The sequence below is a fragment of the Lepidothrix coronata genome, unplaced genomic scaffold (assembly GCF_001604755.1).
Source record: "Lepidothrix coronata isolate B3197 unplaced genomic scaffold, Lepidothrix_coronata-1.0 Scaffold61, whole genome shotgun sequence".
Taxonomy (NCBI): domain Eukaryota; kingdom Metazoa; phylum Chordata; class Aves; order Passeriformes; family Pipridae; genus Lepidothrix; species Lepidothrix coronata.
The window spans coordinates 1,728,854-1,754,863 of record NW_016690241.1 but is presented as its reverse complement, the minus strand read 5'-3'; the positions used below and the strand labels follow the sequence as shown (position 1 = coordinate 1,754,863).

At 35.8% G+C, this 26,010-nt stretch overlaps 1 protein-coding gene across 4 annotated transcripts in view; it reads right to left on the bottom strand.

Annotated features, from left to right (window-relative positions):
• Window positions 1–25,973, bottom strand: part of TTC13 (tetratricopeptide repeat domain 13) — a 41,249-nt gene extending 15,276 nt beyond the window's left edge. Inside the window, exons 1-15 of one of the 4 annotated variants that reach the window (XM_017817571.1) lie at window positions 25,775–25,973; window positions 21,596–21,690; window positions 18,686–18,761; window positions 15,801–15,871; window positions 13,438–13,503; window positions 12,578–12,670; window positions 11,431–11,547; window positions 10,517–10,627; window positions 8,016–8,098; window positions 5,885–6,026; window positions 4,487–4,661; window positions 3,909–4,065; window positions 2,650–2,780; window positions 2,194–2,326; window positions 1,626–1,718 (exon numbers count right to left, since the gene is read on the bottom strand). In XM_017817571.1, coding sequence (XP_017673060.1) covers window positions 1,626–1,718; window positions 2,194–2,326; window positions 2,650–2,780; window positions 3,909–4,065; window positions 4,487–4,661; window positions 5,885–6,026; window positions 8,016–8,098; window positions 10,517–10,627; window positions 11,431–11,547; window positions 12,578–12,670; window positions 13,438–13,503; window positions 15,801–15,871; window positions 18,686–18,761; window positions 21,596–21,690; window positions 25,775–25,973 — 1,742 coding nt within the window. Of the gene's footprint in view, window positions 1–1,625; window positions 1,719–2,193; window positions 2,327–2,649; window positions 2,781–3,908; window positions 4,066–4,486; window positions 4,662–5,884; window positions 6,027–8,015; window positions 8,099–10,516; window positions 10,628–11,430; window positions 11,548–12,577; window positions 12,671–13,437; window positions 13,504–15,800; window positions 15,872–18,685; window positions 18,762–21,595; window positions 21,691–23,926; window positions 24,067–25,774 lie in introns of those variants that run through there. The other 3 variants (XM_017817572.1, XM_017817573.1, XM_017817574.1) reach the window with 3 other exon arrangements.
• Window positions 25,974–26,010: the final 37 nt, after the last annotated feature.

The window sequence follows — 26,010 nt, the reverse complement described above, 5'->3', positions numbered from 1 at the left end:
ACGCTGCTTCAAATCTATTGTTTCTTCCAAAAAGGTGCCAAGTCAATAATTTTCAGAGAACCACTACCTAGCTATTAAAAAAGCACAACCAAAATGCTGATGAGATCCCCAAAATCCAAGGCTGAGCCAAAACCAAAAGGTTAGAATTAGATTCACTGTGGGCCTACAATTCTGAATGATCATGAAGTTTATTTTAGATTTCTATAAAATTATCAAAACAGCTGGAACAGTACATCATGAGTTTTGCTACTATTCTCTGACGAAATGAAAACAAGTAAAGTGTTTGGCCACTGCAAAACAGAGTTCCTGACACAGAGATCTTGTACAAGGACAAATTTCCCCAGATTAAATGTTCAACGTTATGTTCAGGATGTTAATTAAATGTTGTTACATGAATGCCTTTCTGCCAGCACAGATCACCTAGAAATTAAGCTTTTACTCCCTCATTTAAAAATAAAACCAGGAAGAAAGAGATGAGCTATAGAATGGATCCCTGTCTCAAAGTACAGATGGTTGTGGTTTCTGCTGCATCGTATGTGTGAGAAGAGAGAAACGCAGCAACAGCAAAGATGAACGTGGGTTGAAGCCCAAACGTCACACTTGGCTTGAAGGAAGAGAGAAGTCTTAGCATAAGACTGTTCAAGAAGCAGCACATCCTGCAAGGCAACTACTGATCTGCACTGGAGTTTAATGCTACATTAACCACTCTATGAAGTAAACCAGAAGCTGCTAGGGTCCATTTCACAGAGTGGAAGGAAGAGCAAGGAAAAATTCTCATTTGCATCTGCATGTGAACATTAGAATATCACTGTTTTTCTCTGCCTGAAATAATTCTTGAGAAGGCTTTGTTTCCCTTACCCTCCTTTTTCAATAAAGCTTCTCAGAGAAGAAAGAGATAAAAGGAGAATGACAGATCAAAGTATTTCCCATGAGGGGGTGGAATAAGATGAAACCTGGCTACATATTTACTTACACAAACACACTCTGCTCCTGTGATTGACAGTGATGCTGCCACATCGAGTCTCTTTGTCATGACTACATGTCTTGCAGCATGGGAGAAGATGGAACGTACAACAGTGGTTGAATCTTTTAAACTTTTCCTTTATTTGAAAGTGCAACTGTTACCTTTCAATGTTTACTGATTTTGTCATTTTTGCTTTACTTTGACCTGCTCTGAAAACAACTAAGAGAACTACGTTTTTCCTCTCCACTCTAAGTTGGTATTAAAGCTAATGAACAGCATTGTTTCAATACCAATGCCACTGCTTTTGAGAAGCAGCATTTGAAAAAATTACAGCTATGACGAACCTAATCAAATTTTTACATTTAAAGTAATTTGGGAATTAAAAACAGCACATAAAAATATGTGTATTCTGGATCCTTGTTAGATCTTGCTATAACTCAGTTGTACAAGTGAAATCCAGGAAAAAGAGGAAATATCCCAAGGGAAAATTTGAGGTGCACAACCCCCAAATGTTTCATTGGAAAACATAAAATAAATATAAAAGTAAAACAATAAGCATATATAAATTCAATACTGTAAGATGCTCTTTCATGAACAGATGGTAAGTTTTGGTACAATCCTTTAGTGAGTGTGGGAATGCTGTTTGGTAAAACTCTCATACCTGATTAAGTTAATGTGATTATTGAAACCTCTGCTAAGGCTTCGGGCAGGCATTTGGTCCAACCAAAGCACAGGCTGGTCAGGGTCAGCTATCCTACAAAGACAAAGAACATTAACACTGGCACGTATTTCACTCCATGTAGTACTTTTAATAAAGCTTTCTTCACAGACAGAACAATTTCAGGCAAAAAGTAGAATTCACAGATCACAAAAAAGAACGTTTTATTGAAACACAGGTTTTTTCTTATGAAAACCATACAATTCAAACATTTTACGTTACCGGAGTTTGAAATTCTTAGTTTTTGTTTGCCTTAACTGCAATGGATCCTGTCTTTCACAGCTTTGCTTCAACCGGCAAAAGCTGTTCCCAACTCTTTCCCTCCTTTATAGAAAAATGGAGTATTTTCAGAAGCGCGCTCCTTGTACCTAAACCATCCTTGTCTTCTACCAGAACATCTTCTAGTTACAGAATGGTAGCAAGTGTTCATTTTCTCCTCCATGACTTTAGCCCTTTGGTTAGCTGGAGCATGCATCATTATTACAACAGTATAAGGCTCTTTCACCATTACCTTCGCCACTTTACAGCAATATCAAACATATCTCTCCACTGCATCAGTCTGGTTTTCCCATTCATCCGAACTTTTGAGTTTGCCCAAGTCCGCTGCACAGCTTGCATTACTTCTAGAGTGGCCAATCCCATTGCTGAGGTGAGGGAAGAGAAGGGAGGGATCAACAAGAGAAACAGAAAACCAATTAGAGCCACTCATTTTTGTACAGATAGGAAAACTGAAGAAGAAAAGCAATGTATTTACGGGAAAAGAATTGACAACATCAATAAACTCTGGAAGATCATGACTTCCAGTCCTCAGCTAGGTCAAGAAACTGCTGACATAATGACTATTTTAATTTTAAACTTTTTAAACAGAGCATAAAACTAATTTGCAGATAGCAAAAGGTATAGCATTCAATTATTACCACATTGATTTTTTTTCCCCACTCAAATTTACAGAGAATTTTCAGTATACCTCTATGTATTCTTTTATTTGGAAGAAATCCTGGTGTCTCATACTGCATCATTGAACCCAGATGATCAGCTACACATATCAGCTCTTGCACATCAGGCTTATAGCTTTCAAAATTCTGAAATAACACATCTCTTACAGAGGAGAAAAACACACATCAGACTTAACTTGGCAACAAAAGTCCTGGAAGCATTAGACAAACTAATCTGTGTTTTACAAATCAATAGTATTTGTGTGAGAAACACTTAAAAGCAGTATAAAGAACACTCATTCCACCTCCCAGCCTACTGAACATACACAGTTACTCTCAATACCTCAAATTAATTCAGTCTTACTGAGATCTTATTATTAAGCAAATCTTATTACTGTCGCAACCAGTATTTCACCTTCAGATTTGCTCATAATAAGTGATACTAAATAAAGTTCACAGGTAACACATTATTCTTCACTGTTACACTCATCCTGATTAACTTATAACTACATAAGAAAAGGATATGTATAGACCCTGGAAGTCTTATTCCGTTAACTTATCCCATAATTCCGTAAAAGCTTCTTGTGCTAAAAAGGTGGATACTATTCCACATACACAAAAGTCAGAAATTTTTAATGGAGCAATGTTTTTACATAGACAAAGTGAATACAGGATAATATATCTCAAAACTGTTTTACAGCAGGAGAAATTGCTATCTTTTCTTTAGTTACATAATTTTGAATAAATTTAATAATTTTTTAATAAATCCCCTGCTTTGTTGACTGACGTTACCCTCCTCCTAAAATACTGGTTATCTAAGTCACTCTGGAGAATGTTTTCCCAGTGAAACCCAGCAAAACCCAGCTGCCATTAAAGATATAGTATCTAGAAATTACATCTATAACAAAATAAAAACATAACACACAACAAGAAACTGTAATAAGGGTACTACATTACACTACACTGAGCATCTCAGACTTATGTCTTAACATAAATTCCAAGAAAAAAAATAGAAGAGTTAATCAGTAAGGCCATAGAATATGAAAGAACAATATGTGAATATTATTATGTAAAGACAGAAGTGAAGAAAATCATCCTAATATTAATTGTTCCTCTTTTATGAGATAAACCAACTCTTACGATCTACTAAAGGATTTAAACACTCAGTGGAATTGTACTTTCATACAATATTAAATATTTATGCTGTGAGTGTCTCAGAATGGCACTTTAAAAAGTCAAACTGAAAGAAAACAAATCACATTTAGAGTAGGTTTAAAAAAAAAATTCTCACTTTATATGTGGCTGTAACCCTGGTTGTTCTTCATAATTTTCTATAAGAAAAGGAAGATTTTTGGCCCAGTGGTCCTTAAAATTTCCAGGAAGATCTATGTCAGTATTATACTCTGTAAGAGGAGTATCCAAATGTGCGTGCAAATACCTAGAATACTCTGGAGGAAAGAAATAAAATTAAATACTATCTGCATAATCAATCTACTTATGTCATTACACAAAACGAGTAATCAGATTATATGTTTGTCAGTTAAACAACATGACTTTAATAAGTCATTATTTTTAGGTAATATCATTTTGCTATTAGCCAATTTCCAAAACAGAAATTAGTCTTTTTCAACTAACCATTACAATATGCTTTACCATTATACAGAAACGTGTATTTCATTTTTGGTCCTAGTTTTTAACGATACGAACAATAAGAACCCGTGTATTTCATTTTTTTTAACATACATAATCAACGGTGCTCATGAGAATACACACTGGTTTCTTTAAAATGGCTAGAACTACAAGCAAGCTTGCACTTTTAAGGTTCTTGAAGCATTGAGGAAAATTTAAAAATCCAGAATTCCAATTTACCTCGGAGGTATTTCACTTTCAGATATTCTGGGCTGGCCTTCTGTCCTGGGAGTGGATCATTTAACATAACTTTGGTCTGAGCTTTTATGCCTTCATAAAACTGCCCCATTGCAACATGGCTAAGACCTTTCATGTACTGGCACACTTCATTGTATGGTTCTAGCTGTAGACATCTCTAGGAGATTAAAGGAACAAAATACCCATAAATCAAGAGAGAGAAAGATTATCTTCAAATAATCTAACCTGTCTGGTCAGAAGACCACCTGAAAAGATTTCCTGATTATTAAAATCCACTTCCATCACTATTTTCTTTCAAGTGATGCTGAGCACTTAAACTGCGAGCAAATGTAAGAAAAAATATTTTCAGCTTTATTAAAGGGAAAATAACCCCCTGCCAGTGCAAATGTGCTTTGCACACTTTAATTGTTATGAAGACAGATCATATTTGCTCTAACAACATTAGCACTACAGAAGTGTCAATGTTAGCTAGATGAAATTAGAAAAAATATTCTCCTGACAGTATTAGTAATGTCATTTTTGGCTATTTTTATATATATATATATATAGTGCCATTTCTTCCATTCATCTCTTCACTACTTCATACATAAGTACACTTCTATGGTAGTCAGCTATTTACCCTATGTCCACATCTCTGTCTTGGAAGTTGAAGTATCTTTTTAATTACACCAGTACCTACAAATTATATCACGTGAATATTTAATATGCACATAAAGTGTTCTTCCGATTAACATAGACTCATTTATAAAGGGATGGAATAGTTTCTACATCTTATTTCACTCCTTGTTTTAAGGATATCGACATACAATTAAAATGTGCCTTTATTGTTCTATCTACAAAATGAGGTAGTTATTTAATGCCAACAGAGATAGGCAAGACTTTGTTTACCTATGGCAACAGGCACATTTTTTGCAAGCTCAGTCAATCGCAACATATTCTGAATTTTTCAAAAGAAAATACTCCAGAAAAATTAGATAAACATTGAAACTTATTTTACATTTAAAATTCCAAAGACTAGTGCATTTCATTTTTCACTAGATATGAAAAAGCTTTAGGTTTCAACTAGAACTTAAATATTAGCAAGAACACAATTACCAGTTTAAAAAAAAAATACATAAAACATTTCAACCAGAGATTGGTTTTAGACATACATAGAACAGTTAGAGAAACGATCTTAGTTTAATCAAAATTCCATTTTTAATTAAAAACTGTAAAGTTTTATACATCATTTACGACAGACTTCACCAAAAATAATTTTCATTTAAATGCACAAACATATTCAGAAAGAAAAACTTCGAAATTTGTATATTTTATTACACTCACTGAATACAAGTCCTTGTTAAAACATTTTAATTTGGTATTTACTTAGGGCCTGCTTACCTTAAAATTCTTTAGTGCTTCATCTAAACTGCCATGATGATAAAGCATCATTCCTTTGAGCTGTAGCGTCTGAACATGATTTTGATTTAGCAGTAAAGCCTTCTGGAAGTTCTCTGTAGCAGCATCAAAGTTGCCAAGCTCTCTAGGTGATTCCATAAAGTGGAAAGTGAAAAATATAGAAGGCAACAATGACAACAAAATTACTTGTTAAAGGTTGCCTTAATGTGCCCAAAGGGGGTATCATTGAAGAGAAACACAGTACGAACAGAAAATTTCTATAACAAAAGCAGTAATTTTGCAACTATTCTTCTGTGGTAATAACAGAACAGCTGCACAAAGTTTTGACTCCCAGAAATATGTGCTCTGAAATACAACCCCACAAGACCACAAATCTTCACAATCCTCAGCAGACATAAAACTGTAAAAACACATACCTATGGCATTTCTTCAGAAACTAAAATAAATAAAACTTCCACAGAAAGCATCCTTGGAAAGCACTACCTTTGACAGGTCTTCTTAGTATAAACACATTTTTAAAATTTCCTAACTACTTAAATGCTGATTAAGAAGAAAGCATATGGTGTTTGAAAACTGAAACTAACTAAAAATTTATTGACTGAAATTACTCCATGTGCAGGACAGCTGTACATGTAAACAGACAGTAAAAATAGTCTTGGAGAAACTGTCATGAGAAAATTAAAACAGAAATAGTACACCATTTAAATTATCTTCATTTCTTTTTAATTCAGTATACTGACTTCTTTAACTTTAAGGTTACAAAATTCTTTCCACATCAAATTATGATAGACAAAATTAATCCAAACAAGAGCAATACTTGAAAAAAAAAAAACAACCCAAGATTTACTAGTTTTAAATACATTTGCCAAGAAGAATTTTTAGGCAGAATAGTGATTAACCACAGATCTTTGGTTCAAAATGAATGCATGAACACTAAAGTCACTACATTTGAAGCAGGATTTAATAGGCAAAATTTTGTAACTCATATTTCACAGAAAGGCAAAAAAGGTTAAAAATTGTCTACTTTCACTTAAAAACAATTCTTCAAAAGGTATTTTTACACATTGTATTTAAAACTTACTTGATGCAGAAGAAAGAGAGCATGAACTTAAGATGAAACATTTTAGAAAGAAGAACTTTAAAACTGAAGTTAACTGTGCCCTGGAGAAATGAGGTTATTATTTCTGCCTGTTTTAAGACCAGAGTGTTCAGGAGGAAGTCATTCAGACTCATGGTAGTTAGTCAGTAGTTACAGTGTACTCAGCTACTAAAACAATACTCTATTCAGATTCTGGCTTCTCTAACTGCTGAGCCTATAGAAGAGTCAGCAATAACTGCACTTTGTACATTAAGTTCTTAAAAAAAAATTAAAAAAAAAAAAGGTAGTTTCTCTACACTCCTGCCTCTATTATTTCCTGAGGATCAGAGAACTTTAGAGGCATGAGACACTGAGAGGGATTTTAATTTTAGCAGATTAGATCAGGGATATTCTGGTTAAGTAACTTTTGGTTTGTAAAACAACAATGCAGTGCAAAGTGAGATATTTTAAGGCTTGCTTTTTCTCTCCTTCAAAATAAAACTTATTCAGATTAAGGTTTCTTGGGCACAGGGTAGAACAGCTGACCAACTAGAGAGGCAGTTCCACATCCAAAAAACAGAACAAAACAGTTAAAGCATTTACTGAAAATGTAGGAAAGCAACTGCTCATCTTTCAGACTACATTACTGACTATCATTTAGCACCTTGAAAGTACTTGCAAACCACAATAAGTATCACAGAAAAACTCACGAGGAAATCAGTGATTCTACATTGTGTTTTAAACTTATATACTGTGGTAAGTCAGGCACAAGTCCACAAACAAAACATTTTCTTAATGAAAACTGCCATTTACCTAACCTTAGGAGGTTAGAAGACTGAATTAAAAATACAAAGCAAAACTAGAAATTATTTATATTGAATATATCCTGATATAGCCATACCAACTGCAGGACCTACCAAATACACATTTGATTCTGCATAATTTTGTAACAAGTGTATAAAACTTTAAGAGTGCATTTAAAAGAACACAATCAGATAGAAATCTGACTTTAAAACTACTTCTGAATGCAATTACCTGTAGGCTTGCCCCAGACTTTTATACGCATCTATGAAGTCTGCTTTCTGCTTCAGAGCTTCTTTGAATGATTCAATGGCTTCCTACAGAAAGGGACCAACAAAATAATTTACCACTTAGTACACTGATTAAATTTCAGCATCCTCAGTAATTCCTAGCCATGGATTTACAGTTATTCATCAAAACCTTTGGAAGAAACAAACAAGGCATATATTTATTACAAAAACTACAGAGTAATCATCATATAACAAATGAAATACTGAAACATTCTTTACAGTAATTACAGATTTAGCTGGAATTCCTTAGTCTAATATCTCATGGGAATGAGCAGTTCTTTTAGCATTTTAATAGAATTCAGAGATGAAATCCCTTCAGAATTGGCTTTCAAAGCTCCCTATGGTAAAGCAGTCTCTTCTAACAGTCTTCCTTCTTCGTTCATAAGACACCTCTTATTTTTGGAGTCCAAAAGTCTCCTTCAAATCGGTACTCTGCTTTTAATTGTTTTATTGTATTCTTTGTTATTTGCACAGTTAGCAAACACTCTTGAGGGATTACAGAGTAAGTGATCACCTTCACACAACAGCACATACTGTTGCTATGAGGAACACAATGTAATAAAAATAAAAGCTAAAAATATATGCATATGGTTAAAGAAATCTTCTTCAAAGAATTTCATTAAGAACTCAGCTTTTCAAACCGTACTGGCTATACAAATTGGCATATGCAATACTGAGACTTGGAATTAAGGACGGAATAAATCAACTACTTTGTATTACTAAGGAATGCCTGAAAAGTATCTTGAAACCTACAGTACAATAATTTAAATGCTGTAAGGAAAGAATCGCTAGTATCTTCAGTAGACTTAGAAATTCTTATTTAGAAAAACTATCAAATATATTTTGAGCACTACAACATGCACAAAAATATCTATTGAACAAAAAATGTAAGAAAATCACCTACTATTATTACTTATTAATTAACCTATTAATAAAAATTAACCTATTATTAATAGGCTCATGTCCTCTAGAGAAGTTTTAAAACCAAGATGATTATTCCCAAAAGCAGTGACCTAAAACAATCTCTTTTCACTCTGCCACTCTCACCCCAAATCTCAGTTTTCAGAATATATGTACAACTTTCCTATAAGAAGTCTGAACCTGACTGGAAGCTAAGGTATAACTGTGGATGAAAAGCCACTCAGTCATAATCTCTCTGAACTTGAATATTAGAGAGGGAAGATACTTCCTTTGAGGCGAGAAACTGGGGGAAAGGAGGTGATGCAGAAACGTGTTGATGTGCATATCAGAAAGAAGAAAACTTTGCTTCTATTTTGCAAATTGAGACAGTATTATTTTTTTCAGCTGTATTTTCACCATCACTTTCTGGGGTCTCTGTTGCCTACATCAAAAATCAGAAATTCAGACTGTTATTAGCAAGTAACTCATGTGACTGCAATAAAATACAGACAGTAAGTTCAATGACTGCTTGAACTTCTCACAGCATACGCTGAGAGCATGGAAAAAATACCAGCTTGGGTACTAAAAAAAATGAGGAAGTAGACTGCTAAAAAAAAGGGAAATACAAAGAGAGGTGATTGCCTATGAAAGATAGTGGGCCGAAACTCAGGGGTTCTGGGCTGTCCTCTGGGTTCTTTCAGGATTTCCTCATACAACTGTTAAAATCTCAAGCTATTAGCAGAGGTTTAAAAAAAAGCTTTCATTGTTGGAATTCACTGTTGGAATTTAGGAATCACACAGTTGCACCTTTACTTTTCAAACTGAGGATTTCAAACAACTTATCTAATTACTCTCCCCTCTGAAAAATGGCAGCAGTATCTGTAATACTTTACAAGCAAGAAAAGGGTGCAATATTACTACAGCTAAAACATAGAGAAGTTTTGAGTCACAAAATGGTGAAAAAGTAAAAAAAGCATGGGAAGAATTGACTTCCTTGATGATTTTCAAAACTGAGTGAGCACCTCTGTTCCCTCAGTTTAGATACCAGCATTCCAGAAACAAGATATAACTGAAATAAACATGCATAAATGCAGGCCTCTCTATCAGCAGTTTACTTGATTACCTTCTAGCTCATTCAAGGAGGAATTTAAAATTATTTTTTCTCTTCATCCGTTTCTCCTTCCCAAAACCTAGAGAATCTCCACTTCGTTTTGAAATTTTGAACATAACCATACAAATATTAGCAGAGGTTCCAAATACAAACATCTTTTTTTTTCAAAGCACTCCATAAACGTGTCAGTTATCACTGATTTACTAACATCCAACTGGTTCAGTAAGACCAGCAGCATTTACATGTCATATGATGAAGTATTACAGTCAGCAATGGTACATTTTCATTTTGGTTGCACTCTTTTGTCTTAAGAAGTCTTCCTTATGTGAGAGAAAATACATATATCAACAATTATAATATTTCTATTATTTTATGGAAGTAATTTCGAATAGAGGGTATTGTTCTATATGAACTATTAGTTAATAGAGCTTTACCTTCAAAAGTCCTCTGTGAAAAAACGTTAAGCCTTTATAAAGCATAGCTATAGGCTGGTTTTTGTTCAGTTCCAACGAGTGCTGAAAATCATCATGGGCTGTTGCATAATCCTGTGATAAAGCAGATTTTAAATGACAGAGGAAATAAAGAGGAATACGTGCTTTTATTTTCATAAAGCAAACTACAGAACTTTGTTTAATATATGAAGTCAGCCTCAGTGCTAAGCAGCAATTATTATCAACTCCTAATCAGAACATCAAAGAATAAGGAATACACCTCCAACTTTTACAGCAACCACTACATAGAACATAGTAAAGTAAGTGAAAAAGACAGCTGGAAACACAGTGAAATCAGAAGAATAAATTGTGTAAATACTAAATAGCTGTTTTCCCAATCCTTGAAGACAAAGTTTTACACTAAAGTATTAAAAACAACACAAAAATTACACAGCAAAATAGGATGTTAGCATTTTTGTAGGGGTTTTGTTTGTTTGTTGTGAGAAGTGGGTTTTTTTAAGTATATGGAGCCCTTACTGCCTTGGTGATAAGTTTTTTCTTTTTTAGACTGGTGTTCATCAATACTAATTAAATGCTGTAGGTTATAAATCAAGTCAAAATCTTTATCCATATGCTACTCCTCAAACACACAAAAAAATCTTAAATGTGCATGCAAGATATTTTCCCTTTGATTCTCTGCATTAAACAGATATGCAGATGATATACTGAAAGAATACCTCTGAACTGTCAAAAAGTCAACTACAGGAGAATCAAGGCTTTTGGTGTTATATTGTTTGGGGGTTATTTAACTAATTAGGAAAGAATGTAACAAAAGTAACAACTGGCACAAACAACAATAAAATAATCAACAACATCCTTGCAACCAAACCCAAACAGAATCCCCAAAATCCACTAACCTCAGATATGAAGTAAAGGGTACCTCTGTGCCTGTAGAGTCGTGCTGATGGTTGTAGCTGAATAGCTTTGGTGAGATCAGATAACGCTTCACTGATTCGTCCTAGTGGGGACAATATCTAAGAGTATAAAACCACAACACAGTTTAGAGCAAACAGAGTGAACAGATTTGTTTTAGAAACATGAAGATTTTTCTTTTCCATGTTCAGCTGTAAGAGTAACCATATTTGCTAAAATAGGCTGGAAAGATCCACTATAAATTTCAGTACTTCTCACTTTTATAATATATCAGTGTAAATGAACACCACCAATAACATTTGAAGAAACCTAGTATTCTGAAGTAAAAACAAGTTGGCCAAAACAAAATACTCCATTTCAAGCTATTTCAACATACTCAAATGAAAATGTAATCAAAATACTCTCATAAAGCTAATTTTGAAAAAACACTCCTCTCAATGGAAAATGGCCTATTTTCCAATTATTTGAATGCCTTTCACATTTTTAGATCAAGATTAACACTAAAAATATTAAAATTGTGAATATTGTGGCAGCTATCATTATACAGTATGCTGGCTTTAACATTTATGCTTTTGATTTGTCTACAAAGCTGCATCTTGAAATCCATCTTCTGTAATTAATTTGGCAAAACAAAACTTGATTTTCAAAATAAAAAAATATATGTGAATCTGAACGATATTTAACTTATATGCACAAATATAAAACCAAAGCATTTCATTAAAAACTCATACTTTATAAGTTTGGCATTTTAACAACTAGCACTAATAATACATTTACTAAGGTGATGGTAGGTGCAAATAGTAAGGGGTCAAGCAATATTTGAATTCATTTCATAACAAAAAAAAACCCCAAACATGTATGATCTTGCTATACAGTATGTTAAAAACTGAAAATTTAAACGTAATATATGCCATTCTGTTGGCTATAGTAACTCTGTATGGTCTATGTTTTACTTGAAAAACATTCCAGGAATTACAGTGAGAGCAAATACATATATTTTAAAAAAAAGGAGGAATATTCACAGAAGAATGCAGAGAAGAGCTTTAGTCATTAAATCAGTGAAGAAATACTTGAAAATACTACATAACTGCAAATTCTCCAAAAGTCTGAAAAGAGACAAAAAATGCTCACTTCTGCTCGCTGTTCAAATACTTCAGGATGATCTGGTTCTAAACTAATCACCCTACTGAGCTCAAACAGAGCAAGTTCAGCATTTTTCATATCCTGAAAAGGAGAAAAATGAACAAGGTGAACAACTGTGCATACTTAGATAAACATACTCTCATGATGAAGGACAACTAGATTGGCTAAGTTTCTGAAACTGTATCGGTTTACATTAACATAAAGATGTAGTATTCTACAAATAGCTGAAAAATAACACCTATCTGCTACAAACAAGGAAAATAAACTTTATTTGTACACATCTCCTTTGTGTTGTACCTCTAATAATTTATTAATATAACTGAGAATAAACATTAGATTTATGGCTTCGTATGTCCCTTTCTTGTCTGCAAAGCTGGCTCAAGCTCTCACATGAACTCCAACACATAGTTATACTACTCACACCCACCAGTGTTTTTGTCAGCACTATCTGTAACTTAATCTAAGTAGTACTGGTGGTTGATTCCATCAGCATCTTGCCCATCTAAATTTTTATATTTTCCTCAATAAATTGTAGGATGGAAGCAGTTACTTAATTAGAAAAAAAATCCAAAGTGGTTATACAGCAAGTTCTGTATCAGATTTCATTGATCTTTTTCTCCTTTTTCAGAAATTTTCCATGTGCTTAACACCACCTTTGTGTCTTGGAAGTGTCACTCACAAAAACTTTTATGAAGTGAAACTGTCAACATCATGGAAGTAGGACAGCACGAAGACTTTGTGGTGTATTTATCAAGTTCTAATCAGTCTATCTATTCCTGTTACAGACTTTCTTATAGTTTAGATTCAAATAATTCAGTCAGATACTAATTTAATTATTATCTACTTACATGTAGTCCTTTTTTTCCATATGCTATCCCTCGTCCATAAATTGCACTAACCAGCTCTGGTTCTTCCTGTTAAGATTTAAAACAAATAAAATATTCAGTTGTGGTGTGGGTTGTTTTGGTTTTGTTTGGGGTTTTTTTGTTGTTTTTTTTTTTTTGTTTGGTTGTTTTTTTGTTTTTGTTTTGTTTTTTAAAGCTATCTTTCTTCAATACATATTTAATTCTAGCTGATCCAATGTAGTAAGCAATGAACAATCACAGCTGCCAGGCAAAAAACCTGATTGTATCACAGTCTATACTTTCATATGTTCACAATTTCAAATTCAATTTCATGGAATTGTTCTGGAGTATTTGTCTGGTAAAAAAAGCAAAACAGAGTGCAGTTATAGTATAGTGCCAGTGACCACCTACCAGAAGATATATACATCAACTTCACTAGTTGTAACCTTACTGGCAATTATATAACTTGTCTAATGTCACTGAACTGATTACAACCATACAATTCAGCCATTCAAAGCTTATATTGTATGTAATTTAAATTTGAGATTTAAAATTTGGACACAGGATATTGTGACATCTTGATGAAATTTATATTCATGCAGCAACTAAAACCAGAGGTATTCTACCAAAATAGTTCTGCAAAATTCAAACCAACCTGCCTTGAGTTAGATTTAAGTTCATGACTTTCCTACTTCGGAATTTAAGGGGGATGCATCTTACATAGTGAATTTACTCTTCTTGTTTAATGCTATTTACTCCAACCACAGTTTCCCATTCAAATTTCGAGAACTACACAGCAAAACTGTTTTCTCAACAGAACAAAGCCTATGCAGTCAGCTTTCCTGAAAACCAGTTGGGAATCACATCATCTTCACACCTGCAATCAACACAACTGTGCTACAAAAATTTGTAGCGCAGGCCTGGTCTTAACTGGGAAAACTGCCAAGAAACAAACTCACTCCCAGGAAATAAGCTCTTCCATTGACAAAACAACAGAATACATGGCATACCAATGGTGGCAGCTCGCCAGAGGTGAGCTGATTCCAAGTCTACACTTGCCAACACCAACATCAGGTAACTTCCTACTTCTAACATCATGGCTAAGCAAAGCTGTTTTATTATTAAATGTTCTAAATACTCACTTCATTTGTGTTTAAAATTGCCTTATAGAAGACAGAGTGAACAATCATGACCACTTAGCTTTTCAGGCATACTATGAGCATCATATTAATTTAAACTGAGATGTGTGCATTGCAGAGGTACTCTATTAGATACACACTTCTCACAATATCTTGCTATAGTCACTGTATCTTGCTTATCTTCATATTAAGTTTTCTTCTGAATAAAGACAGGAAACAATATGTAAATGCAGTGATGTTGGAAGTAGGATTTCTCATTAGGGTAAAAAAAAAATCCTCACATTAAAAACAAATCAGAGATCACTGAACACCTATTTCAAACAATGAAACAAACAAAAACAAAAGCACACGAGAAAAAATATATTTTGGTCCTCAGATAAATTCCCAGGAATAATTCCATTAAATTGCCACACTTCCACTCAATTTAAGTATGAGCCATGTGACATTTTAGAAGAAACACATGCTATTATTTGCAGTATTGCTTTCAGCTTGCATTTGTGTACTTCACCCAGTTTAGACGAAAAAATAGGTCCATGCTTCTGGCAGTCTCAGGTTTTTAGCCATAAAAATACAGTATATCAGCTTTAGTTGAAGCTTATAAACTGTTGGGGCTGGTTTTGTTTTAAAAGTGACTACCTCCTACTTAACTGCAGAAGATTTTGAATTCTTTATCTTGGAAAAAAACCTTCTTCAAGATTTTATCAGGAAAAACCCCACAATGTTGAAGTATCAGTTATGTTTTATTTATATATTAAGCTAATCAAATGCTTATCATTGAAAAAGGATAAACCCATCATACAAAATCATTTATCATCATGAAAGCAATGCATTACTTGCCACACACACTGTCAGGGTTTTTTTCTGACAGATGTTACTGGCAACATGCGGTCACCCCAAAAAATCCACATTAAAATATCTCAGCCTACAGATTAAGAGGCCAATCAAGGAACCTGAGCTTTGCAGAGGTCAGGTTGCTAAAAACGCAAGACTTTTTTTCGAAGCGACATGAAAACTTTATTTCTACAGATCAGGAAAATACTCACCAAATAACCAAGATACTGATCACTCAGTTCTAAGACTAAGCTTATGTTTGGATGGGAAAAAAAATGAGCAAATAGTAGAATAATTACTCTCATTTTAAAATCCTTAATTGAATATTTGTTTCAGTAAAAGCCCTACGTTGAAATGGATAAAGTTATTTTTTAGGGGTCCAAACAGAAAACTTACCTGCAGCATTGTTGAAAAATGTCGTATAGCTTCATCATACAAGCCGTTGCCAATCAACACGTAAGCAATTGCTAACAAAACATTACAAAAGTAAATAAAACAGTAAAAAAAAAAAAATCTTTGTTTTTAATATATTTTACAATGGTTGTATTTAATATAAGTTCCTACATTGCACTGAAGATTAAAGTAGTCAGAAGATTCCTGAACTCCACCAAAATTATATGACTTCCCTTGACCATTACATAGTATTCATTATTTACTCAATTCACACTGTGCTCTTCAGAATTGTTTTGGGGTTTTGTGGCTTTTTTCTCATTTTTACAGGTTTTTCAGGAAAGAGTCTCTGTTTGCTACCAAAGTACTTAGGATCAGGAAAGGTACCATGATTCCAATTCAGTAGCCAATTCATGTTTTCTCAATTCAGAGTCAGCTTGGCTACCACTGACTAACTTTTTTTTGGATAATTCCATTAGAGAACTTTCCTTTTTTGTACACATTTTGCTAAACCTTATTAGCTCATAGTAAGTTATTCCTTCATTTGAATTAACTAGAAATACCTCAGCTAAACTGATTCCAATATTTATAAAAATGAGACTGAAAAACTACAGTGTCTTTACCTATGTTATAATTATGGAAAGCCTTAAAGATCTTGCATATCCACCCACTTTGAAGTAGAAGCCAAGTGTTTGAAAAAGAAACAGACCACTGTTTTAGAAACATGTTCCTGTAATCTCCACAAGATACAAAAATACAGTCGAATCACAAGACTGGAAAGCTGCAGTGGTACTTCCATGACTGAAGTTCAGTTCTGACAGCTGAATATCTCAAGATTGTTTCATTTTGCATGTTTTAATCTCTTGCAGTTCTTAACTCTGGATAAAGCTCTGTTTACACTGCCCACAAAATCCAAGTATCTTGAAGACCAGAGCTATGAAAATTAACGAAACTTTTCCCCAGGCAGTTTTTTCAAACAGCTGGCAGTGGAACTAAGAGCAAGGATTCACCTTTCTCGTTACTTAATAATGTGTTTTAGCAGTCATCCAAAGAATGGAAGAGGCACCTGTTAGCTTAATTATTTATTCAAACACGAGAAGAGACAAGTCAGCTAGAATAAAGGTATTTTTAATAGGACACAGACACTTCTCTTTTGTGCAGGCAGAGCCACATTATTTTGGCAGTGTTGCTAAGAACTGTTCATTAAAGGAGGGAAAAAGTTATAGGAAAGAAATAAGAAATGTATTTAATTCAGAGCTTGTCTCATTCTCAGAGCATTTCTATTATGCAGAAGGAAATATTTGTGTGAAATATAAGCTCTTTCCTCGATACATAAAAAGCTTTACTTGGTACAAATACATAGCATTGCCAAAAAAGGGAAAAAAATTGGCAGAGCGAACAACAGGTTGAAGAGCTCTTGAATTTTCCTCATTTCATTCTCCTCCAAGACTATACAGTTATTAGTATCATCTTAGGATTCAATCCCAGAACACAGAAAAGCTGGCATGTAAAATAAAATTAACTCAAAAAAGTGGAGGAAGCAAGATAAAGAAGACTCATATTGTCACTCAATTGTCCTGCTCATAATTACTTAATTTTGTTTATCCAAGACACTCGGCAAAATGCAGGGGATCATACACTATGTAAAACTATGGCAAGTGGTTGATAGCTAGTAGCTGATACAATATCAGCTTCTTTTTAATTTTTTCTTTTATTTTTTCATCTTTAATTAAATATTACAAAAATGCAAGTAAGTACAGTATTGTGAAAAATCACAGGGTTAAAAATGGTCCATTAGCCAAAGTATTTGGATACCAACATTGCTTTGGAATGCCCCGTATATTTCCACTACTTTTCCTCAGAACAGTTAAAAGTAACACGCACAAAGAAGAAGGACCCAGGCTCCACTATGACATACTTGGAATAAAGTGGGTAGGTAGGTGCCAGCCTACATGCCAAACATGAGGACAGAGACCTTCTGGCATAGTTTTCCAAGTCTACAGAACAGTTGCTAAAAGCATCAGATATTTTCAGCTGAACAGAAGTTTGGTATTCCTTGCAGGATTCTAGGAACGTAGTTAGGTACAAGAGGAATACGAAAAAAGATTAAGCTCTCAAATTTTTCTGGATAAATCTGTGAAGGCAGAAATTATGTTAGGAAAAAAACTACTTAATTGTTTTTAGTTCATTAGACAGGAAAAAAGTCTCCCTTCACTCTTATATAAAAGATTGTCTGCTGCCTGCCTTGACATACATTCTCAAAAATCTCTATGCTGTCTCACAATACCGCTGCTTCCTACACAGGATACCAGTTTGGAAAAGCAGTGCAAGTAACTCCTTCCTTAAGTCCTTTGAGAAAAGTATTTCCTGTTGTTTTATTTGAAATATCTTCTTTTTTTTTACACTGACTGTGCATTAAAAACAAACGTCAGGTAGCAGCCTAGGATGTAATTCAAAAAGCCTTCCTGTTGCCTATAAGTGTTGATAGGTAGAAGGTGTGGAGAGGGGAAGACAGATCCAAGATCTATATTTGAGAAAAAGCACATTGAATTGGTAAAATTTTCTGGATGTTTTATTAGTTTTAGTCATCAATAACAACAGTAAAAGGAAAGCAGGAAGTAGCTGAGCCTGTTTAAAAGGATTTATCAAAATGCTTTTTGAACATCTGCTTAAGAAGACGTGGTGAAAAATTCTATTGCACAAAGCAGGAAAGATTTTTAGCAAGATAAGTATTTTCTTTGTATGACCAGGGAAAACTCACTGTATTTTCAGACTTATTGGAACACTTTAAAGTTAATGCATCTATAAGGAATAATCAGTTTATTTTCAAAATGTTGTACTAATAATCAGCACATCATTCACTTGCACAAACCTTATATAAGGTATCTTACCCAATTCTTCATTTGTGTTGTCATTATCAGTAGCAAATGGAAATCGTTTTTGCTCTGCAAGCAACTTCGCTTGGCTCTGTAAAACATCATGTTTTTTAAGTATTCAGCAAACAACAATAAAGAATTTAATAGAAAATCCATGTCTGAAATCCTTAAGAGAATGCCTTAAATAGCAAAGTTAAGACTAATGTGGTTGCATTAAGGTAACAATACAAATTCATTCCTAGTCTTCCATAGGGAGAGAAACTACTCTTCAGTCAGATACTGCTGTTATCCTCTCTAACATAAGGCTAACCAAACCTTTCAGATGAAAGAACATTGTCAGCATTTTACCAGTGGCTGATGTTTCTGTATTACATCTGTTTAACATGAAGTTTTGGAAGTCTTTCTAAGACACATGCTATTTCATATGAAAGTTCATACTCTTTACTCCATTAATTATTCCTTTGTCTCCTCCAAAGGGAAGGATACTGCAGAACAGTAAAACATTGAAAATAAACACTGAAAAGAGTATCACTCCATCAATACAGAAAAGTGTAACTTCACAATGCCATATGAAAGAGCCTGTCCTTTTAACAATTACTTTCTATCAGTTTTAGACTTTGTTCAGCCAATTGTAGCCTCATCTAGGATGCCTGTTCCCTAAATAATGCACCTACAGAAACCAATACTGTTCAAGACAACCCCTCAGAAATATAGAATTACTCTACTCTGTTCATTTTCACAAGTATTTTCCATAGACAGTTGTAAGCCTACGAGAGCAGTTTATGCTAGAAAAATAAAAAATATTCGTGTCATTAATACATCTTTCAAACTGTTTTACGAAACAAGAAGGGGGAAAAATAACTTCTCTCTCTGTTCAGTTCTCTTCTTTTGCTTCAACTAAACAGCTTCTCTACTGTCTTCTTTTCATGTTTTTTTGCCTGTCTAATCAAAAGTAGCCACGTTACTTGTGTCCACAAAACAGATATTTCACTTATCTACAAGGTGCAAAAGTAACTGGTCAAATCCCATTTCACATTTTCTACCCCATGCCATCTAATAACGAGAAGAAAGTTTGGTCTGCTCTAAAAACTGGAGCATTTTGGAGGGTATGAATGATTAGCAAATGGATTTTACAAACTTTGTTTTTTACTGCAATAAAAGATAATGTATGAGCTCTACATTACACCATAACACTCTGCAAATTGTTACTCCACCTACTGCTGCACTGCTACAGTAACAGAATGGAAAAGTTCTTCTCCTTTTAGAAAAAAGTAATTAAAAGCCAGCACAAGAATGAGCAGTGTTCAACAGGTATAACAACAAGTAAAATAAATCTATGTTGCAGTCCATACACATTTACAAATCACACAGTCTTTGAAACACAACCTTTTTATATCATCAATGGCCTTTGAGTAATTTCCAGAAACCCTAATTCAGAAAGTGATCTTTAACACTTAATTCTGCAAAACATTATTGTTCTATAATTGTCTTAACAGTAGGAAAAAACTCCACAACCTTTTTACTGAAGTATAACCTCTTCCTTGGCGGATTCACAAAAAAAGTCTACACTTCTTTGTCCGCAGACAAAGATATAGCATAATTCCACACTGGGTATTGGAAAATAAGCTACAAGTAGTAGAATCTGGCATTACAGTAATTTCCTATGGATTACAGGCATGCATGTGACAGCAAGAGAAGTTCCACTACCTTGCCTCTTTTGTCATTACAGAATAACAGAACAGTGGTTGGTTCTTGGGGTGGCAGAGAAAGAAATCCTTCTTCAACAAACTCTGAATTCAGGTACAGATTAGACATTCTGCAACTCTACATGCAAAATCTGTGAGTCATGCTGCCTTCAAGAAATGGGAGAAGAATTTTCATCACATCACCAGACCCCAGTAGATTGAATTGTTGCTCTCTTTAAAATAACTTTTCTTTTTTTGTAACAGGGAAATGTCTTACAAACTAATATACATTTCACTGCTTTAGAAAGAATTGCTGCTGCTGTTGGACTAGACTAGACAGAAGATCTGGCCAATATCTAATGAAGTAATGTCTAAGGAGAATATTCAAATTAAATAATTGGTTTGGTGGATTTGCTGTAGAGTAGTTTTATTTCCAAATGCCACCTTTGGAGAAGTTGTTTCCAATTACAATTTTGTTTCCATGCTCCCCTATAGCCAATAATTCCTACAAATTTGCCAAGGCTTCTTTATATATTCATATGGGAATTATTTCAAGATTTTCAATACCTCTGACGACACTGGACTGAAGAAGTAACATCAAACCTGTGTTCTGATGTAGACTGAAGATTATATTTGTTCAAGATCAAAAGGCTAACAGCAGTGTTGCAAGAAAACTCAAATTACAAGATAATCCTCTTGAAGTCTCTCTACCAAGAAATGCTCTTCTTCTGTTAGAATATTCCCCACATGCCATGTCTACATTACATTTAGAGAAATATGGCCTGAAGCCTCTAACTCTTGTCTTTGCACAATGTTATTTCTGTAGTGATTGCAAGTCATTATTCCTGCAATTATACACATTTTGTGGTAAAACTCAGGAAGCTAATCTGGGTAAAAAATAATGCACCTTCCCCTATTTCAGGCATAGCCCCTGCACCCCTAAATGCAAACAATTAATCAGTTGACTAATTGAGGTGAAGGTTAGCTTTCAGTGAAAACATCAGTCTCAATTAGCTGACAGCCCTACAGACTCGAGATGGAGCACTACAAAGTAATACTTTTATGAGCAACATGAGTTCATTCATACTTAAGTCTTTTGGGCACCTACATCTACTGATTAATAGATTCTATTTGTAGTTACTTCCCTGAACTTCATTCTAACTGGTTAAGGAGCAAAAGTGATATGCAACTTCAACAATCTATTAAAATTGTTCTGTAGGTTATATTCTTGATAGCATACCAGAATTTTCTCTGTGTTCAGAGAAAGCATAGATTCACAAGACGACGACCCTCCTATGTCACACTCCGATTCATGGAAGTGCAAAAATGATGAGTCTGGGGGAAAAGAAAGAAAATACCTTTAGGAATACCTTACATGTGTGTTCTATTATCACATCTCACATCTCCTCATGTTCAGCTAAACAGCTTCCCCACTGGGCACTCCAGTGGGCAAAATTTTCGTGAAGTGCATTGTGCTCACAGCACTACATCCACACAGCCAGGGAAGCAATAGTTTACATGACTGCTTTTATATAGTTAGTTTTCTGTCTACTTGTGCTTCTGTTTTTGGCTAAAAATAATTTAAAAATTAAAAAAGGTACTAAAAAAGGGGGTGGAGGTAAAAAAAGGAGGATGTTGGAAGCAAATAACAAAACTTTGGGGTAGACATGTCCCCTTTTAGCATTATGATTCCATTGTCTGGAAATAATAAATAATAAATAAATAATATTATAAATAATAAATAAATAATAATAATAATAAATAAAATTATCATTGCAATCCCAGAGAGGAAATAAATGCAATGGACTGTACAGAGGCAGGGAAAGAGCTGCTGTTGGAGATTCAGAAAACAGAGACACAAAGACTAAAAAGCAGCCAGAATAGTAGACTGTAATTGACTGACCATATACCAAGGTCCCCACAGGTACGCTAATAAGAAGGGCATTACAAAAAGGGTAGGATTGATTCAAACCTATAAAAAGTCAAACACAGCTTGTTGAGAAAAAGTTTAAGACACCAAATAAACAAGTAATAAAAAAAATCAACAATCCTCCCAGACTGATATACTATAGAAGTCACTACTTCCTCTATATGGTGCTTTAATTGCAGAATTGGTACCTCTAAATCTTCAGGTCCTAAAGCTTCTATTATCTTGAAATATTTCAAGAGTAAACAAGAAAAAGCAGATATACAGTATTATCTCTTTGAATCCATGCCACAAATACCAAATTTTATCATCTCCCCTAATGTTTGTAAATATAAGCTTGAAGCTTAGTTTGAAAGGCTGGGGGCAGTGTGCTCTTTGACTTCTTAAGGACTGCAGTTAGTTAATTCCCTATTTCTCACAATCACAGAGCTAAAAGAGAAAAAGAAACAGTCTCCTTATAAAGAGAAGTCAAAATAGCATCTAAAATCATTTCCTGTAAATAGGAACTTGGAACTATGTTGAGCCATAAATGATAACCAGTAGAAGTTTTACAACAGCAGTAAGAGTGCTAAAAAGCAGAAGGTCAAAGTATAAAGTCAGAAAGTCCTGTGAGAACAGTGGCTCACCACCCATAGTTTTCAAAAAGACAGCAGGAGGTTTCAACACTGCCCTTTGTTCCTCACGTTGGCCAAACCCTCCTGTGCTATGGCAGCATTATTAACATGTTACTTTTTCCTTGTTGGTGCTCATAAATCAGTGACAGTTAAGAGTTTTGGCTGCAGACTCACAGAGTAATTTTCACTTTAGAAACCAAAACAAAGAGGTGCAGGTATGGCCTACCTCCACAATAGTGTTCTGCACAAAAGCAAAAATTCAGTGATGGAATTTTTTAATAAGGTGGCAGGGAATAAGAACAGCCTACCTGTTACAAGCTATAGTGCGGAAAGGACTCCTAATATCTTGCAGTTTTGGGGGCAACAAACTGCTTTACTCACAGAGAAGAATGGATCTGCCTTTGTCTGCAAGTCAGATACAATCAAAACTGTACCACACTAACAACTTTATGAAAAACAAGAAATATCAACCAGAGAAATTACCCGGGACCTCAAGTACTTGAAACAAAAAGAATCTCAGCTTCTGCGAAAGTTGTACTGAAACAAAAGACCAAGAGCTAAAAGGAATTTTATAACGAGCAATTTATTTAGTCATGCTATTTAAATAGCAAGAAGTGAATTGGTACACAGCTATTTCAAGATAAGTATGGCCTCTGGTGGTCTAGTGGTTAGGGTGCAGGACTCTCACCGCTGCGACCTGGGTTCGATTCCCGGCCCCCCGGGCAGATGGAGCTCGTTAGCCCTGTGAGGGCCTATGAGGCAATCCATCTAAGAGAAGGTCACTCTAAACAAACCTACGTTCTGAGACCCTCACTGCCACTGTCCGAGTTTCACTCTGCCCCGGCAGATGAACCTCAGGATTAAAGGGTGGGCTCAGTTCAGCGCAAGCTGTGTCTCACCTAAAAAATCCACTGCGCAGGCTCGAAGGGTTAATGACCTTTCCCAAATCTTCGCTCGCGAAGACTGGCCATTATATATATATATTGTTTTGTAATTAAGGGCTATTTTATTATCAGTGCATGCAAAGCACCTGAGATACCTGATGATTTCAGCAGAATTCCTGGTATCAATCCCAGATACACTGGTCTCTTTAAAACAACATCCACCATGAAATCAAAATCTAATCTTCCATATACACTTCTGAAGGAGTATCCTGAGTCAATCATTCACGTCAAGTTTACTAACAGATGTAATCAAGTGCTTTGTCATTTATTAACTTGTATGGTGTACAGATTTTGATCTCAACACTGGGTGAAAGTCTTCTTGGCTTTATGCTTAAACTTGAATAAAGTGTAGCAATGGTTATCTGAGATAACTTTCACAATCTGATTCAGTGTTTACATTCTGTGGCTCTCAGCCACTGCAGCCACCCACACCCCCCAAAAAAAAACAATGATAAAAACTAACCAAAGAACTATATAATGTGAAGACAAAAGTACACACGCAAAGGGCGGGGGGGGGGAAGGAAAAAGCACAGATGCAGCAAATACATAACAAGGTATTTCTACAAAATCTGTAATTCAAGTGGATTACACTAGTTGTATATTAGTTCTTAAGGACCACAGGAACTGTTGATGTGAGCACGGGCTTCATGAAATAAAGGGGGGAAAATCATAAAATGGTGCTGACAGCTAAGAAGTCATGACACATTACTGATTATTCTCCTATATGTAATTTAGTGTCTACATTCCAATTAATTGATAAACCTTTTTCTTCATCTGTACTACGTGTACATTTTGATTCAGACTGGCATTTTTGTACGGTCCATTCAGACCATGCTCACAATCAATGATCACAAGAGATTAAGCCACATGCTTCTGATGCAAAAGATATTGAAACACATAAAAATAGTTTTAACTGTGCCTGTATTACAAGCCATTAATTAACTTGAAAAAGACCAGAAGACCTGCTACCCAAACTTCTCATAAAGAGAAGCACCCAGTTCACCAGTAAAACACATGTAACTGTGGCCGAAAATAAATCAAGCCACATCCAACTTATAGAACCACAGAATTCTTAGGGTTGAAAGGGACCTCCGGGGATCATTTAGTCCAACTTCCCCGCCAAGACAGGGTCACTAGAGCAGGTGACACAGGAACAAGTCCAGATGGGCTTTGAATGTCTCCAGACAGGGAGAAACCATGGCCTCTCTGGGCAACCTATTCCAGTGCTCTGCCACCCTCAACAAAAAGTTCTTCCTCATGTTGAGGTGGAACTTCTGCTTGTTTTAGTTTACAGCCATTCCTTCTTGTCCTGCTGCTAGGCACTGCTGAAAAGAGCCTGGCACCACCCTCTTGGCACCCACCTTTGAGATATTGAAATACATTAATGAGATCCCCTCTCAGTCTTCTCTTCTCTAGACTAAACAGGCCCAGCTTCCTCAGTGTCTCCTCATAAGAGAGATGCTCCAGACCCCTAATCATCTCTGTGGGCCTCCACTGGACCCTCTCCTTGTCTTTCTGATACTAAGAAACTCAGTGAGCACAAGGTGCTGGCATGTCCCCACGCTCCCGAGTGCAGGGATTAAAAAGCAGGCAGAGTCCAGCTGCCAGGCTCGGGAGGTGAGTGGGGCAGCAGGAATCCTCCAATGTGGTACCACACGCCGTACAGTTTCTCCGTCCAAGGGGTGAGAGCCTTCCCTGTGCCCGGTGCCGCAGCCCCCGCTCCGCGCTGCTCGGGGGTGCCGCTCGCACGGGAGATGCTCCGGGATGAGTCAGCTCAGCGGCACCGGCGCGCACAGCCGAGGGGCCGCCTGAACCCCGCACCGCCCCGGGCCGCCCACCACCATCACCCCACCGCCTCCCACCGCCAGTCCAGCGGCTCCGTCACCGCCGACCCGACACTGCGGGCGGTCACCGCGGCGACGCCCCAGACTCACCGCACTCGGCCGAGTACTGCTCCGCCCACTCCCCTGCGGGGCCGTGGTGCTGGCGGTGCCGCTCCTGCTGGAGCAGGGACAGCGCCGGGTAGCGCTCGGTGAGGGCGAGAGCGGCCCGAGCCACCAGGGCCAGCAGAGCCACCGGCACCCACAGACCCCGCGCCACCCCGCCGGCAGGTGCCATCTTCACAGTGCTCATGCGCGCTGCCGCCGCCGGGGACACGGGGAGCCCCCAC